At 62.1% G+C, this 14,922-nt stretch overlaps 1 protein-coding gene across 3 annotated transcripts; it reads right to left on the bottom strand.

The window, feature by feature from the left end:
- Positions 1-1,781: 1,781 nt before the first annotated feature.
- EPS8L1 (EPS8 like 1) lies at positions 1,782-14,651 on the bottom strand. Of its 3 annotated transcripts, none has more exons than XM_036306630.1 (20): positions 14,549-14,651; positions 13,912-13,965; positions 12,146-12,186; positions 11,395-11,453; positions 10,670-10,831; positions 10,212-10,361; positions 9,239-9,321; positions 8,573-8,834; positions 8,218-8,344; positions 7,939-8,027; positions 7,760-7,834; positions 7,499-7,647; positions 6,625-6,766; positions 6,452-6,480; positions 3,934-4,141; positions 3,713-3,844; positions 3,114-3,264; positions 2,816-2,990; positions 2,279-2,411; positions 1,782-2,175 (listed from the first exon to the last, which is right to left on the bottom strand). In XM_036306630.1, exons 2-20 carry the CDS (start codon positions 13,926-13,928, stop codon positions 2,089-2,091), a joined length of 2,271 nt encoding a protein of 756 aa, XP_036162523.1. In that variant the 5' UTR covers positions 13,929-13,965; positions 14,549-14,651; the 3' UTR covers positions 1,782-2,088. The 3 variants fall into 3 exon arrangements, with proteins under 3 accessions (XP_036162523.1, XP_036162524.1, XP_036162526.1); XM_036306631.1 differs by having other exon boundaries at positions 3,934-4,066; XM_036306633.1 differs by having other exon boundaries at positions 12,146-12,303; positions 14,549-14,564.
- Positions 14,652-14,922: the final 271 nt, after the last annotated feature.

The following is a 14,922-nucleotide window of genomic DNA, read 5'->3' as shown; positions in this document are numbered from 1 at the left end:
TCTTCCAGGGTGGGGCAGGCATTCGTCTACCCATTCATTCATTCATTCATTCCTGGTCATACTCTGCATGCCAGGCCCTGGCCTACCTGTTGCTGATACAGTAGTGAATGAAAAAGGCAGCGATATGAAACATCCTAGGAGAGAGGCATAAGGCACCCAGCAACAAAAGGAATGCATTTCAGGTGGTGCCATGGAGAAAAGGCAGGGGGCGGGGTAGGGGGCTGGTGTGTGTGCACGCGTGTGTGTGCGTGTATTGTGTACAGGGTGGTCAGGGTAGGCCTCACTGAGAAGCTGGCTCAGGCAGGTACTTGAAGGCATCAGGGAATGAGCCATGTCAGTATTTGAGGGAAGAGTCTTCTGGGTGTTCAGACGCATGTGCAAAGGCCCTGGGGTAGAAGTGTGCTGACACACAGGCACGAGGAAGGCCATGTGGCTGGAGGGAAGTAGGGGATGGGTCTGGAGAGGTAATTCATGGCTGCCCATGTAGGGCTGTGGCCCTGGGAAGGACTTGAGCTGAGGGGGGACCTACACTTGAGCAGGTGCCTCTGGCTGCTCCATCAGAACCGTCTGGGGGAGGGCAGTGCGGTTTGCTCATGTGGGTCAGCTGTCTGTTCCCGCTCCATTCCTGTCACAGTCCCACCTGCCAGGACACCCTGGAGGCAGGCCCCTCCAGCGTTCCCGAACCATTCCAGTTAGCAGCCTGGATGATGACTGCGTGGGGTTATCCAGGAGGGAAAACCGTGGGGCAAGCAGGTTTGGGGACCCACTTGCATCTCTGGTCCTCCGTTAGAAATGATGGGGGCCCAGACAAGAGGGTTAAGGTCTAGACACCCATGAGGGCCAGGTTGCTGCAGGAACCAGGCCTGGTGGCAGGAAGAGGGAAACAGAGCAGTGGGTCTGAGAAGCCGGTGACCCTGGCCGGCCACAGGCCATCCGTGGCTCAGGTAGGAGCTGAGCTCCGTGGGGAGGGGCCAGCAGGAATTCTGTCGGGGGAGCTTGGCCGTGGCCAACGCTGCTGAACGTCCAGTCTGCACGAGGCTGGGCCCCAGAAGGCCAGCCTGAGCCCGCTGGCCAGAGGGAAGGAGCTGGTTCTCCCGGAGGCAGGAAGCCCCCCGTGAGCTGTCACCTGGCAGGATGGCGTGGCCAGGAAGCCAGTCCTGCCCAGGAGCTGCCACTTCTCCGTGGCTGGGCCCCTGGCAGGAGGTGGGACGGCCCGAGTGGATGCTGGGAGGCTAAGGGTGACGGTGTGTGTGTGTGAGACGGGCCTCCTGAACTGGGTGCCTGCGCTGGCCCGGGCAGGCCGAATGGGAGTTCACCAGGTGGCAGAGACCTGCTGTCGCAACAGCAGAAACCAGCGGTTGGAGAGGTTTCGGGAGCGTGTTTGGAGAAGGGCAGGCCCAGAATGCCACGCGTGGGAGAATGAGGAAGAGGCGAGGTTGCAGAGGTGGGTGGGGACCAAACCACTCGGGCCCTGGGATTCCAGGCTGTGGGGCTCGGAGGGCAATGGGGAGCCAGAGGAGGGTGTTGAGCGAGGGCGGGGCGGGGACACTGGGTGTTCAGAAGGGCCCTCGGGAGTGACCGGGGCCGGAGGTCAGGAGGAAGCCTGGCTTGGGGCTCTGGGTAAGGAGGGGGGACTCGGAGAAAGGAGCCGGCGAAGGTGGGGGCGTCTCCTAGACTCTAGGACCTGGCTTGCTTCCCTCCCATGAAGTTACAGCGGGGAGAGGGGCAGGGTCCCGAGCGCCCGGGGAGCCGGGTAGAGAAGGGACAGCAGTTGGCACGGCCTGTGAAGAAGAGGCTGTTTATAGACTGGGCAGCACTCGGCAAGGAGCAGGGCTGAGCGCGCCACGAGCGCGGTGCCTGCGTGGTCTTTCCCCTGCCCCTCCCGCTCCGGCGCGGCCTCGCCCAGGACTGTCCAGCAAGGATGGTCCGTTTTATCCACGGGGACTGGGAAGAGCAGGGTCGGAACAGGTCCGCGATCGGTCCAGGGGTCTGGTTCCCTTGGCGGGGGGTCTGCATGCAGAGTCCATTCTCCCACGGGGCGCGGGGAAACCCGCCGCCCGGACACCGTTCCTGGAGGTCCGGGGAGAGTCAAATGACCTCGGTTTCCATCTCGCCTTCCACCTTCTTCTTTTGCTTCTCCATCACGGCCTCCAGCTCTGACACGTTCTCTTTGTCCTGGAGGGCGGGTGGGAGTGAGGACTGCGGCGGCCCAGCCCTGGGCGCCCTCCCCGGTCCCGGCCCGGGACGGGCGGACGGGCGGACGGGCGGCCCGGCTCACCTCCAGCAGCGCGCGCTGCACGGTGACCTGGCTGTACACGCGGGCGCCCTCCTCGGGGCTCACCGCGCGGAACTCCTCCTTCTGCAGCGAGAAGATCTGCGCGCCGGTCAGCACTCCCAGCGCATCCACCGTCCTGAGCAAGGGCAGCGGCGCGCGGTCAGCCTGCCGGCCAATCAGAACGCCAGCCTCCCAAGCCCCGCCAACCACGTCATGCCGGGCCAGCCGTTTGTCCAATCAGCAGCATCCTAGCTAAGCAGGGGCTCTGCTGCTCCTGAATCCCCACCCACCGATCACAGTGTGCCACAGGTGGGCGGGGCACCCACTTTTGAGGGAGGCGGGTCTTTCCTAGAGGCTCCAATCGGAGCCTGGGAAAACATGCCAATCACAACCTGCCATTCCCTGTGGCAACCAGACGGGCCCTCGCTTTGGGCCAATCGCGGTCCCCCGCGGTCCGCCACGCTGCCCTCTGGACCAATGAGAACGCCTCGCCTCCAGCGCCCGAATCTCCGGCCTCCGGAGCCGCCACCGGCTACTCACCCGGCGCCGAAGCCCTTGGCCTGCAGCCAGGCGCGGACCTCCGAGGCGTCGGAGCGCGGGTGCAGCTGCGGCTCGGGGGCGCGGGGCCCCGTGGCTGTGCGGCTGGGGCCCGAGCGGCCCTGCGCCAGGCGCGCCTGCAGCTCCTCGTTGACACTGAGCATCTGGCAGAATTTCTCTGCAAGCGGGAAACGGGGGGGAGGGCGCATCAGGGACGGGGGGTCCTCGCGACGGGCCAACCCCCTCTTCCCGAGCCTCGGCTTCCCTCCCGGACGGCGAGGACAGGGCCCGCACCACTCACCCTTCTCGCCCGGGTCCAGGTGGTTGAGGCTGTCGCAGCTGTCCCAGTGGGGCCGCGCAGGGGCGGGGGCCGGGGCCGGGGCCGGGGCCGGGGCCGGGGCCGGGGCCGGGGCCGGGGCCGAGGTCGGCGGGGGCGGGGGCGTGCTATTCTCCTGGAGAGGACCGAGAGGAGAGCACCTGGATCAGAGGGAGGACTCCGAGTCCCAGCCCCTCTTTTTTTTTTTAATATATATTTTATTGATATTTTACAGAGAGGAAGGGAGAGGGATAGACAGTTTGACACACCGATGAGAGAGAAACATCGATCAGCTGCCTCCCGCACGCCCCCTCCTGGGGATGTGCGCACAACCCAGGCACATGCCCTTGACCGGAATCGAACCTGGGACCCTTCAGTCCACAGGCCGACGCTCTGTCCACTGAGCTACACCGGTCAGGGCTCCCAGCCCCTCCTGATGGAGATAAAGTTCTGACCCCCCCCCCCGTCCCCCCAGCACCTCCTTCGCCAGGTGCCCTTGACTCGATCCACCCCTGGTCCCCAGGCCCCAGGATCTGGTTCCCAGAGCCTCTCCCTTCAAGACCCAGGGGTCCGCCCTGACTCACCAGAACGCGGGCAGGGCTTGGGCTGCGGCTCCCCCGGGGCCCCGGGTGGGGTGTCAGGATATTATAGGGCACGTATCCCTCCTGCCCCCGCTGGTCCCGAACCTTCCACCACTTGCGCTGGTCATCCAGGACCTGGGGGAGGTCAGAGGGCAGGGTTCAGAGCCTGTGTCTGCAGTGAGGGCTGGGTACCCTCCCAGCCCCTCAGCCCGCACCCCTCTCACCTCCAGCACATCCCGATGCTTGACCGAGAGCTCGCTGCTGTTGCGGGCCTGGAAGTCATAGTTACACAGGACCCACTTCCCTGCTGGCTCCGGCTCCGGTTCCGGCTCCGGTTCTGACTCTGGGTCTTGGTGACTGAGGAGAAGGGGGAGGGTTGGGGAAAGGAGGCAGCCGGCCCCACTGCTCTGGGCTGAAGGGTGTCGGTGTGAGCTGGGGTGAGAGCCAAGCAGGGGCCAAGGCAGGGGGCCAGGTTAGTACTGTTAATCGAGGCTTAACATGGGAAAAACAGCTGGAATATACAGTATGCTGCTGCTAATGTGCCTGGCAACATCCTGTATGGGTACTAGCATCACCTCCATTTCATAGACCCCCTGCTCCAAAGGGCTGCAGGTTCTGTTCCTGGTCAGAGAACATGCCCGAGTTTGGGGCTCAATCCCCAGTAGGGAGCGTGCAGGAGGCAATGGATCGATGTTCCACTCACATCGATGTTTCTCTTTCTCCCTCTCCCTTCCTCTCTCTCTAAAAATCAATACAAATATATATATATTTTTTTAAAAAAATGATAAAATGTCCCAGACCAGACAGCTGGTGACAGCTGCTATTTAATTTTTTTTTAATATTTAATATTTATTTATTTATGTATGTATGTTAATCCTCATCCGAGGCTATTTTTCCATTGTTTTTAGAGAGAGTGAAGAGAGAGGGGAAGACAGAGAGAAACATCGATGCGAGAGAAGCACATGGATTGGTTGCCTCCTGCACAGCCGTGGCCAGGGCCTGGGCCAGGGAGGACCCTGCAACCAATGTATGTGCCCTTGACCGGAATTGAACCTGGGACCCTTTGGTCTGCAGTCCGATGCTCTATCCACTGAGCCAAACCGGCGAGGGCAGCTGCTATTTATTTATTGAGCATCTACTATGTACTGGGCTCATATGTAATGATAACTCGCAGTCACAATATGCGGGGCACTGTCCAAAGTTTGGTACATATATTAGCTGATTTGATTCTCAGGACAAGCCCTGGTAGAAGCATGAATTCGGACTCCCCTTTCCCTGCCTCCTCCCAGGGATCCTATTATTATTTCCATTCCACAGGTGAGGAAGCGGAGGGTCAGTGATGGGCAGTGACCCCTGATGGGACGGTCCCACAGCGAGAAGGTGCACAGCAGCCTGGGACCTGGGCAGGCTGGCCCCAGCGTCCCCGTCCTGAGTAATTCGGCTTTCTGTGTGCACAGGTGGCCATGAACTTGAGCTCTTAACAGAAAACCTTCCAACCTCATGGGTTTCTCCTTCGTCCAGGAAGGGATTATTATTCCCATATTTTTTTCCTCCAAAGAACTTGAGGCACAGAGAAGGCAGGTTAAAAGTTGGGGGTATCGAGGGGATAAGGCCACATATGTAATACCTTAATCAATAAAGAAATAAAAAGAATGCAAAAACAAAAATGTCGGGGGTATCAGAAGCATGGGGGTGGGGGCGGGGTTCTGCGAGACCAGGCAGCTGGGGGAAGGGGTGTGGGATTTGAGCTCCGACCCCCCCTATAAGAAGGACCTCAGCCCGGATCAGGCCTACCTGTGCAAGGGAGAGGGGGGGTCTTCAGGGCCGCGGCGCCCCCTGTGTGGGGCAGGCAGCTCCCAGCACGCTGTCCCTGCTGAGACCCGCTGCCCGGCTCCTGCCCAGACCCCCCTTCTGCTCCTCCAGCTTTGCTGCTTGGTTCTTCTCATTCCACGTGGCTTCCCGACTTGCCCAGGCACCCTCTACCCCTTCCACTTCCCCCAGGCCCCAAGAGTCTGCACCCCCACTGCTTGTTGGAGTCATGAAGTTGCACCCCCAGTCGTTTCCTCCCTCAGAGACAGAGGAATCCAAGTCTTAAGCTTTCATTTCTTGGCCCTTTTCAGCCTTAAAGGGCCCCACGCTAATGCTCAGCAGCTGCAGAGCCTTGGAAGGCCAGGGGCCAGCCTCGCAGCCCGCACCTCTCCACTCCTGACCTCCCCCGAGACTGGCCCCTCAGCCCTTAAAGTCCTGAGCCCGCTTCTCTGGGTCTCCAAGGTTCCAAGGACCAGACCTGATCTCTTCCTCACAACCCATTTGTTTAACTCCCAGCCTCTTCCCTCCAACACCCAGGGCTCTGTCCTGGTGGCGACCCAAGCAGGGCGCGTCCTAGATCCTGGGGAACGAAAGTGCCTTCTCCCAGCCCTTTGGGGACTCTGGATCCAACCTCTCAAAACTTCACCCACACCCAGCCCCCTCCACCCTCGGACCCTGGAACCCGGGCCTCCAGCCCCCTCCACCCTCAGACCCAGAAATCTGGGCCCAGGCCCCTCCCTCCCTGCTCCTCCCCCCCTCTCCCAGCCCCGGCCCCAGCCCCAGGCCAGGTCACCACCTCACCCACCTGCGAAGAAGAGCCGGGAAGACAGAAGGAAAAAGACAGAGAAAAAAAGGGGGCGGAGTCAGCGCGGGGAGCCCCCAGGATGCACCCTTCCTGGACCCCAGCTGCCCCGCCCTGGGGCTGACACTCACCCGTTGACAGCGATCTGGGGGGCGCTTTGCTGCGGGAGATAAGGCGGCAGGTCAGGCGCAGGGCGGGGTGGGGGTGGGGGGATGGGGGGAGGTGTCACCCTCCCAGACCGCCCAGTCCTGACCCTGCTGTGTCACCTGGGGCAGCCTGCTGTCCCCGCAAACCTGAGCCTTACCTGCCTGCGCCGCCGCTCGTGCTGCAGCTGTTTTTCTACTGGGTCCTCCCAGGGGCGGCCCTGCGGGTCGGCGGCCGGGGGCTCCCAGCCGCTGTAGAACTCGGGGATATATGGGGGTCCCTCCTCCGGGGGCAACTCCAGCCTGCAGCCAAAGACGGGCCGAGGGCTCAGTGACCCTGTTCCACCCCGACTTAGCCCCGTCACTTCTCCCCTGGCCCCGCCCCCTGTGCCCAAGCCTCACTCTAACCCAGCTATTCTCTCCTCGCCTCTTTTTGCTCAGCTCCAGCCCCGCCTCTAAGCCCCGCCCGCTGACACCCATTATATTTCTAAATACACTGATTCCAACGAACGGTCCCCCGGCCTCCGAATTCAAACCGCTTTCTAGCTGCGCGCATTCCTCGCTGTCTCTAACCCTCCCACGCAAGGATCCCTGCCTCCGAGTACAGGCTCCGCCCCCTTCCCACCCTCAGACCAAACCTTTTCCTAAACCCCGCCCCTTCGACATGGCTCCGCCCCGTAACCCCGCCCCATTCCTATAAGCCCCGCCTTTCGTTCCCGTCCGATGATTCTAACTGATGTAGTCTGAAATCTCTCCTTCACACTCATTTCTGGCCTTTCCTCCAATCGGATGCTGGCATTTGTCCTAGGTCCCGCTCTTTCTTCGTTGGCCACACCCTCTCTTCGGGCAGCCAATCACCCCGCTCCGCCTCCAGGCCCCGCCCCGCCCAGCGCCCCCCACGCCCCGCCCCAAACACCACGCCTCTGAGTAAACCTGCCCCGGCCCTCAGTAACCACGCCCCTGCACACCTGCCCCGTTCCTCCAATCACCACACCCCGCGCCCCCACGCCCCGCCCCGATCACCACGCCCCTCACCCCGGGCGGGTCCACGAGTCCCCCAGCGAGGTCCAGAGCGCATTTTCACTCGGGGTGACATTCTCCCGCAGCAGCGCCACGGCCTCGGACGTCAGGTGCGGCCGCCGCACGCCGCTCGCCAGCTGGGGTCCGCCGGACATCTCCACAATCTGCCGGAGGGGGAGGGGGGCAGGAATGGGCACACCATCAGACCCTCTAGAAGAGGAACCCCGATTCCTCCGGCAGCAGGGGGGTCTCCAGGGCCGAGGGGGGTGGTCTCACCACGTGCAGGGGGCCGAACAGGAAGTGCAGCAGCTCCGGGGAGGAGGGGTTCGCGATGTTGCCGCGCAGCCGCGCCTGCGGGGCGGGGGAGGGGCTGGCATTAGATCGTGGACAGGTCGGGGTCCCCAGCCGCCGTTCTCCCCCCCACCCCGCCCCCCGCTTCTGAAGCCCGTGCTCACCAGGAGGCTGAAGGCGTACTTGATCTTCTGAAGCACGTCCGTGTACTCGGCCTCGCTGGGCGGCTTGGCCCGCAGCGCCAGGAGGCCCTCTGTGGGTGGGGGGGCAGGCAAGGGGACAGGGGACAGCGTCAGAGAGAGGGAGCGCCCCAGAGAGATTAGGATGGAGAGCCAAACTGGCAGGGGGTGCGAGGGGAGACCCTAGGGACAGGGGGGCTATCTGGGTGTGCCCAGGGGAGCACGGAGGGGGTGATCGGGATCCCACACCGGGGCGCCCCTCACCCCCGGACTCCCGGCGCCGGGTCCTGCGCCCGCGCTCCCTGTGCTCCAGCACTCGGGCCGCCTCCGCGGATTTCTGCAGCTTCGACACGAAGCTCTCCACGTCGTCGAACACGTGGTTCAGTATGTCCTGGCGGACAGAGCAGGGGGCGGGTGAGACTCCTGATCCCGGACTCTCATCGCTCCTGGCAAAGCCCTTCAGCCAGGGGCGCTCAGACACCCCCCAACCCAGGCCCCGCCTTCCGATGCCTGGCTCTGCGCCCCCTATTCGGTCCCCGCGGGTCCCACTCCCAGAGGTCTGACCCCGCCCCCAGCCCCGCCCCGCCCGCCCCCGGACGTCTGGCCCCGCCCCGCTCACCACGTCGCGTTCCGCCTGCAGGCTGGCCAGGTCCGGGCCGCGGGGACCCAGGTCCGGGGAGGCCGGGTCCGCGCTCCTGGGGGTCTCCACCCGGCCCGGCCTCCGCGCCGCTTCCTCCTCGGGAATGGGCTCCGTCTGGGGGCGCTCGCGGGCCGCGGCCCACTCTGCTGGGCTGATCACTGCGCGGACCGACGGGCGGCGCTGCAGGGGCGGGGTCTCGTCCGCGGGCGCGGGGCGGCGCTGTAGCTCCTCTTGCGTGGCCCTGCGTGGAAGGAGGGGACACTGAGGCTGGGTCCCCCCCGAGGAGCCCAGGAGGGGAAAAATTGGGGGCTGAAAACAGACACAGTGGTCCACATGGGTCAAACCTAGGCTCGGAGTGGTAGTGAGAATTCCAAGATATTGGCAAGGGCGGGGGGGTGGAGGGGAGGAACGGGCTAAGAGGGGAGAACACGAGGACCAGAACCAGGAAAAGTAGGGCCCAGGAGAGGGGGCGCACTTGTCTGGGAGGGGGTACACGCAAGACTTGAAGAGACTGTGACTCCATTCAAAATTCGCTCAGCTGTAGGCCAGGGGTAACAGCCCATTTCTCGGATGGGGAGACTGAGGCCCAGAGACACCCAGCCGCCCCCTCTTCTCCCCGGCTCCCAGCACCCCGCTCCCACTTACCGGAGCGCCGCCGCCCTTCGATCCCCATGGCCGGAGCGGTAGTTGTGCAGGGCCCCCTGGATGTCCTCCTGCATCAGCTCCGCCTGCCAATCACGCGGTCAGGCCACGCCCACCCCACCCACCGCCCGCCCCGGGCCGCGCGCGGGATGGACTCCTTGGCTCCGACCCAGACCGCGTCCAGTCATCGTTCACGCAGGTGGCCCCACTCAGGTCCACACCCTAGAGACTCACACCTCCTTCGCCCTAAATCTGACCCAGACCGAGGCCACGCCCCCTCCCATGGAGGCCCCATCCTGGTGGCTCCCCACTCTGAGACCACACTCACCCCCCATCCCGTCTGTGGCTGCCTTCCAGGCCCCCTCTCCCCTGTTCTGTCCTAGCCCCTGACCCTGAGTCCAAACTGCACTCAAAGCCCCCTCCCGCCCTAGCTGGTTTGGCTCAGTGGATAGAGCATCTGCCTGCGGACTGAAGGGTCCTGGGTTCGATTCCGGCCAAAGGCACATGCCTGGGTTGCAGGCTTGATCCCCAGGGGGGGCATGCAGGAGGCAGCTGATCCATGATTCTCTTTCATTATTGATGTTTCTAGCTCTCTCTCCCTCTACCTTCCTCTCTGAAACCAATAAAAATAAAATAATTTTTAAAAAATTAAAAAAGAGCCCTAGCTGATCTGGCTCAGTGGATAGAGTGTCGGCTTGCAGACTGAAGGGTCCCAGGTTGAATTCCAGCCAAGGGCACGTTGCGGGCTCGATCCCCAGTGTGCGGCAGCCTATCCATGATTCTCTCTCATCATTGATATTTCTATCCCTCTCCCTTCCTCTCTGAACTCAATAAAAATATTTTAAAAAAAATTAAAAAAGAAAAAAAGCCCCCTCCCTTCCCCACGTCTTTCCAAGCCCCGCCCCTCGGCTGCCCTGATCCCGCCTTTGCCCCGCCCCGCCCCTTCCTCCCGGTGGCCCCGCCCCCACCCGCTCACCCCGAGCCGCAGGCCCTGGAAGAAGTGCACGTCGGGCTGCGCGCGCTCGGGCTCCTGGCACACCAGCAGCAGCAGCGAGCGGCTCCGGCCCGGCGGCATCACCGCGTCGCAGCGCACGATGGCGCTCAGCGGGTACGACTCCAGCTCCTCCTGTGGGGGGGCGGGGAACAGCGGGTAAACTGAGGCTCGCAACGCAGGACACTCCTCCGTGGAGACAGCAGTGCCCGCAGGGGCACGCGCTGCGCAGGCCGACCCCGCAACCACAGCCGTTTCATGGATGAGAGTTCCAAGAAGGGGCGGGGAAGGGGGGGGTCCTTGCCTAAGTTCCCAGAGGAAGGACGCACGGAAACCAAGATTCACACCAAGACCTCCGCCCTTCCCGACGTCCCCAGGGCCCAGCTCTGCGGGCCCGGCTGCTGCGTCCGGCCGCCCCTCTCCCGCCCACGTGGCCCTGGCACCTTGGAGACGTGGTCGAGCAGAGTGACATGGTCGGGAGACACGCGCAGCAGCATCTCCTGGGCCCAGACGCGACCCTGGCTGTCCATGACGGCCAGCTTCCTCGAGGCGTCCTCCACCGTGTGCACGCCATCCTCCTCGCCCAGGCAGAACGTCACCAAGTGCTGGCAGGGGCCGCGCAGAAAGCAGTGAGTGCCCCGCGTGGTGCCGGGTGGGCTCGGAGTCCCTGGAACCAGGCTTCCAGCGGGTGCCTAACCACACCGCCTCCAGGACGCCTTCCCTGATCACTTGCTCCACCCAAGGGCGCCTCGGCTCAGGGCCCTTCGTTTCTGTTTCATCAGAATGGGGACCACCTGGGCCTGTCTCCCCCCACCCCTCTCCCCGAGACTGCAGGCTCCTTGGCGTCCGGGGATGGTCTGGATCCTATCTCGTCCCTTCATAGCACCTCTGCGTGCAGCCCTTTGCTGCTCTGCCGGACCAGACCGTGTCGCCTTCCCCCCCAATCCTTGCGCCTGTGGCCACACCGTCCAGCTCAAGAGGAAAAGTTGGCAGGTTTGCATGGCACTGAGCTCCCCCGCGGATACCCACCCGCGTCTGAGGCCCCCTTTGTAGATGAGCAGGCGGAGTCTCCCCAGTTCTTTCTGCTCAGAAGCCCACCTGCTCTCAACACTCCCCATCTCCTTTCCTCCCAGAAGACTCCCCGTGGCAGCGCAGACCACACACTTACATTGACGGGATACTGGGACACATCCGCCATCACCACCGTGGAGTACCGCTTCCGCTGCTCTGGGGGGAGGAGGAGGATGGGTCAGGAGACCCGGGTCCCCAGTTCCCTTTCCCTCAGACCCAGGAGCCCAGGTCCCCAGCACCTCCTCCCTCAGACCCAGGAGTCCAGGCCCCTGCCTTCCTCCCTCAGACCAGGAGTCCAGGCCTCCAGCCCCTCCTCCCTCAGACCCAGGAGTCCAGGCCCCCAAGCTCCTCCTTCTTCTGACCCAGGAGTCCAGGCCCCCAGCTCCTCCTCCTTCTGACCCAGGAGCCCAGGCCCCCAGCCCCTCCTCCCTCAGACCCAGGAGTCCAGGTCCCCAAGCTCCTCCTCCTTCTGACCCAGGAGTCCAGGCCCCCAGCTCCTCCTCCCTCAGACCCAGGAGTCCAGGCCCCCAGCCCCACCTCCCTCAGACCCAGGAGTCCAGGCCCCCAACCCTTCCTCCCTCAGACCCGGAGTTCAGGCCCTTAACCCCTCCTCCTTCTGACCCAGGAATCCAGGCCCCTAGCTCCTCCTCCCTCAGACCCAGGAGTCCCCGCCCTTAGCCCCTCCTCCCTCAGACCCAGGAGTCCAGATCCCTTCCCTCCTCCCCTCAGACCCAGGAATCCAGGCCCACAAGCCCCTCCTCCTTCTGACCCAGGACTCCAAGGCCTGAGTTCCTCCTCCCTCAGACCCATTTTCTCTTGGCTTGGAGTTCCCTTGCGAATACACTTACCATAAATGGACTTGGCACTCGGTTTGGGGGCAGCTTCTGGGCTGGTGAAGGAAAAGAGGGGTGAGAGGGACTGTGGGAACTGGGGACAGATCACAGGGTTTAAGTGCCAAGGAGAGCAGCGACTTCATTGTGAGGGCACCGGGGAGCCATGGAAAGTTCTGAGCAGAGGAGGAGAGGGCAGAGCTAGACTTTAGGAAGACAGGTGAGGGAGGCGACGGTACTGGGCACTGGTGGGACAGTAGAGTGGTCTCTACTGTCACACAGACCTGGGTTCAAATCCCCTGCCTTGCCCTAAGACCCAGGGTAGGAGACTTCATCTCTCCTGCCTCAGTTTCCCTCTCTGTAAGATAGGGGTTGGCTGCCCAATGGCTTCTGCCGGCAACCAATTCCAGCATGTCCTAATTTCAAGAGTTTCATCAAAAGGTTGATGAGACTTGGGGACTCAACAGGGTTGAGTCACACATGTAGTCACCTGTTGGAAGTGGCTAAAGGCATTTCCCCAAACCTGAATAGGAAACTTGTCTGTGGCTGCCAGACAGCGAAAAGCATCCTAATCTACGCGTTATTGCCTCCTACTGGCCAAACACCTGAACAGCCGTAGGCTAATTCCCCCAAACTGACAGTGCTTCTGTACCCTTTGAAACCTTACCCTTTGAGGTGTATTTTTTTTAAAAAATAAATATTTTTTATTGATTTTTTACAGAGAGGAAGGGAAAGGAATAGAGAGTTAGAAACATCGATGAAAGAGAAGCATCGATCAGCTGCCTCTTGCACGCTCCCTACTGGGGATGTGCCTGCAACCCAGGTACATGTCCTTGACCGGAATCGAACCTGGGACCCTTCAGTCCCCAGGTTGACGCTCCATCCAGTGAGCCAAACCGGCTAGGACCCTTTGAGGTGTATTATCTCCACCTTGCCTTAGGACAAATTGTGTTAATAAAAGCAAGGGTCCTAGACAAGGAGGGGAGTCTTCAGTCCCTTTAGCGGAAGGTCCTCTGACACCCCAATGCCTTTCAAAATTATAACTCATCTCCGGACTCTTTACTAGTCTCTGGATTCCTATGTCATCTACCCACAGTGCCTTTCCCAGATTCCGGAACCCTTCTGGATGCCGGGGCAAGAACCCTGGCAGGCTTCCTTCTGGTAAGGGTATTAGGTGAATTCAATGAGATGGGGCAGGTGAAGTGTTCTATAGCCTCCATAACTATTATTATCATCATTATAATGCTAAGGGCTTGGCACACAGTAGTTGCTTAATACATGGGAATTTTAAAATAGCATTTATATTTGGAGCAGCGCCCAGCTGGCATGGCTCAGTGGTTGAGCATCAACCTATGAACCAGGAGGTCACGGTTCGATTCCTGGTCAGGGCACAGGCCTGGGTTGCGGGCTCGATCCCCAGTGAGGAGCGTGCAGGAGGCAGCCGACCAATGATTCTCTCTCATCATTGATGTTTCTCTCTCTCCCTCTCCCTTCCTCTCTGAAATCAATAAAGTTATATTTAAAAAAAATATTTGGAGCAGATGGAGAGTTACCTCTTCCTCTCCCGCCCCCAAGGGCCAGGCCCCACCTGCCAAACCCTTCTCTGTCTCCTGCCTTCAACCTCCTCTTCAAGGCCACCTCCTCCAAGAAGAATTCTCCAGCGACCCTACCCTCTGGGCTGGAGGGAGGCCGCCCAGGTGACCTGCTGTGAATGCCCTGCGAGTGTGGGTGAGCCGGTGGGGACCTGGGCGGGGATAGGCGCCCTGGGGGGCAGGGGCACTTACCCGATGCTGGTGCTCATGGTGCCGAGTGGGCAGCTCTTGCCACCTGGAGGTGCCCTGGGAGCCAGCAAAGAGGTGAGGGCCTGCTCTGCCCTTTGGGACCTATGATTCCCACCCAGCCTCCTTCCTCAGACCCTCCTCCCTCAGATCCAGGAGTCCCTGCCCCCAGCCCCTCCTCCCTCAGACCCAGGAGTCCCTGCCCCCAGCCCATCCTCCCCCAGACCCAGGAACCCAGATGCCCAGCCCCTCCTCCCTCAGACCCAGGAACCCAGATGCCCAGCTCCTCCTCTTTCATACCTTGTCCCCTTCCCCCCAAGTCCTTCAGAAATGCATGCATTCAATTCCCCAGTCTCTGTGGACCCCACTTGCCTCCTCTCCCCAGGGTCCAGTCTCCCAGGTGCTCACCCCTGAGAACCTGGAGGTTTGACCCGGGTCTCCTGGGGGAGGACCTCTCACCCACTTCCTAGTCCCCGTGGCCCTGTATTCTTCCTCTAGCCACGGGGCCCAATTTTCAGCCCTCACGCCTTTACGACTCAAGAGTCTAGATCCCCCAGCCCTTCCTGAGTCCAGGCCCCTGCTCTCCCCCCACCCCTAGACCCCGGCGTCCTCGCCCCAGCCCCGCTCCGGGCCCCCTCCTCACCTGCCCCGTCAGGCTCCCTCGGAAGCCAGGCCTGCTCTGCTCTCCCTGCCACACCGAGGGCTCCTCCTTCCTCCTCCCTCGGGGCGGCCCGCCTCCACATACCTGAGCACTCACCTGGCACTGCCCCGCTGGAGTGGCCCGGGGCGGGGCTGGCAGGGGGACCGGGTGGGCGGGGCGGACAGTCTCGGGAACCTCAATTGTTTCCCTGTAACAACAATGCAAACAGTCACAACAACAGCCCTGGGTTCTCCCAGCCCCTCCGGGCTGTCAGGTCGGCTTCCGGGTGCTCAGGTCCCAGAGAGGGGCCAGCTACCTGGGAGGGTGGTGGCCTTCTAACCGGCCTGTCTTTCTTTCATTTTCTTTTTTTAAAAATA

This window comes from Myotis myotis, unplaced genomic scaffold, assembly GCF_014108235.1.
Source record: "Myotis myotis isolate mMyoMyo1 unplaced genomic scaffold, mMyoMyo1.p scaffold_m19_p_42, whole genome shotgun sequence".
Taxonomy (NCBI): Eukaryota; Metazoa; Chordata; class Mammalia; order Chiroptera; family Vespertilionidae; genus Myotis; species Myotis myotis.
The sequence above is the reverse complement of the archived record's forward strand: the minus strand, read 5'-3'. Positions and strand labels throughout refer to the sequence as shown.

Bases quoted from the DNA above. Each gene is read 5' to 3' on its own strand.
- EPS8L1 (XM_036306630.1), bottom strand. The intron at 8,835-9,238 runs GTAAGTGGGAGC...CCTTCCACGCAG, and splicing joins CGAAGGGCGGCGGCGCTCCG to GGCCACGCAAGAGGAGCTAC. The intron at 3,265-3,712 runs GTGAGTCAGGGC...GGTCCTCTCCAG, and splicing joins CAAGCCCTGCCCGCGTTCTG to GAGAATAGCACGCCCCCGCC.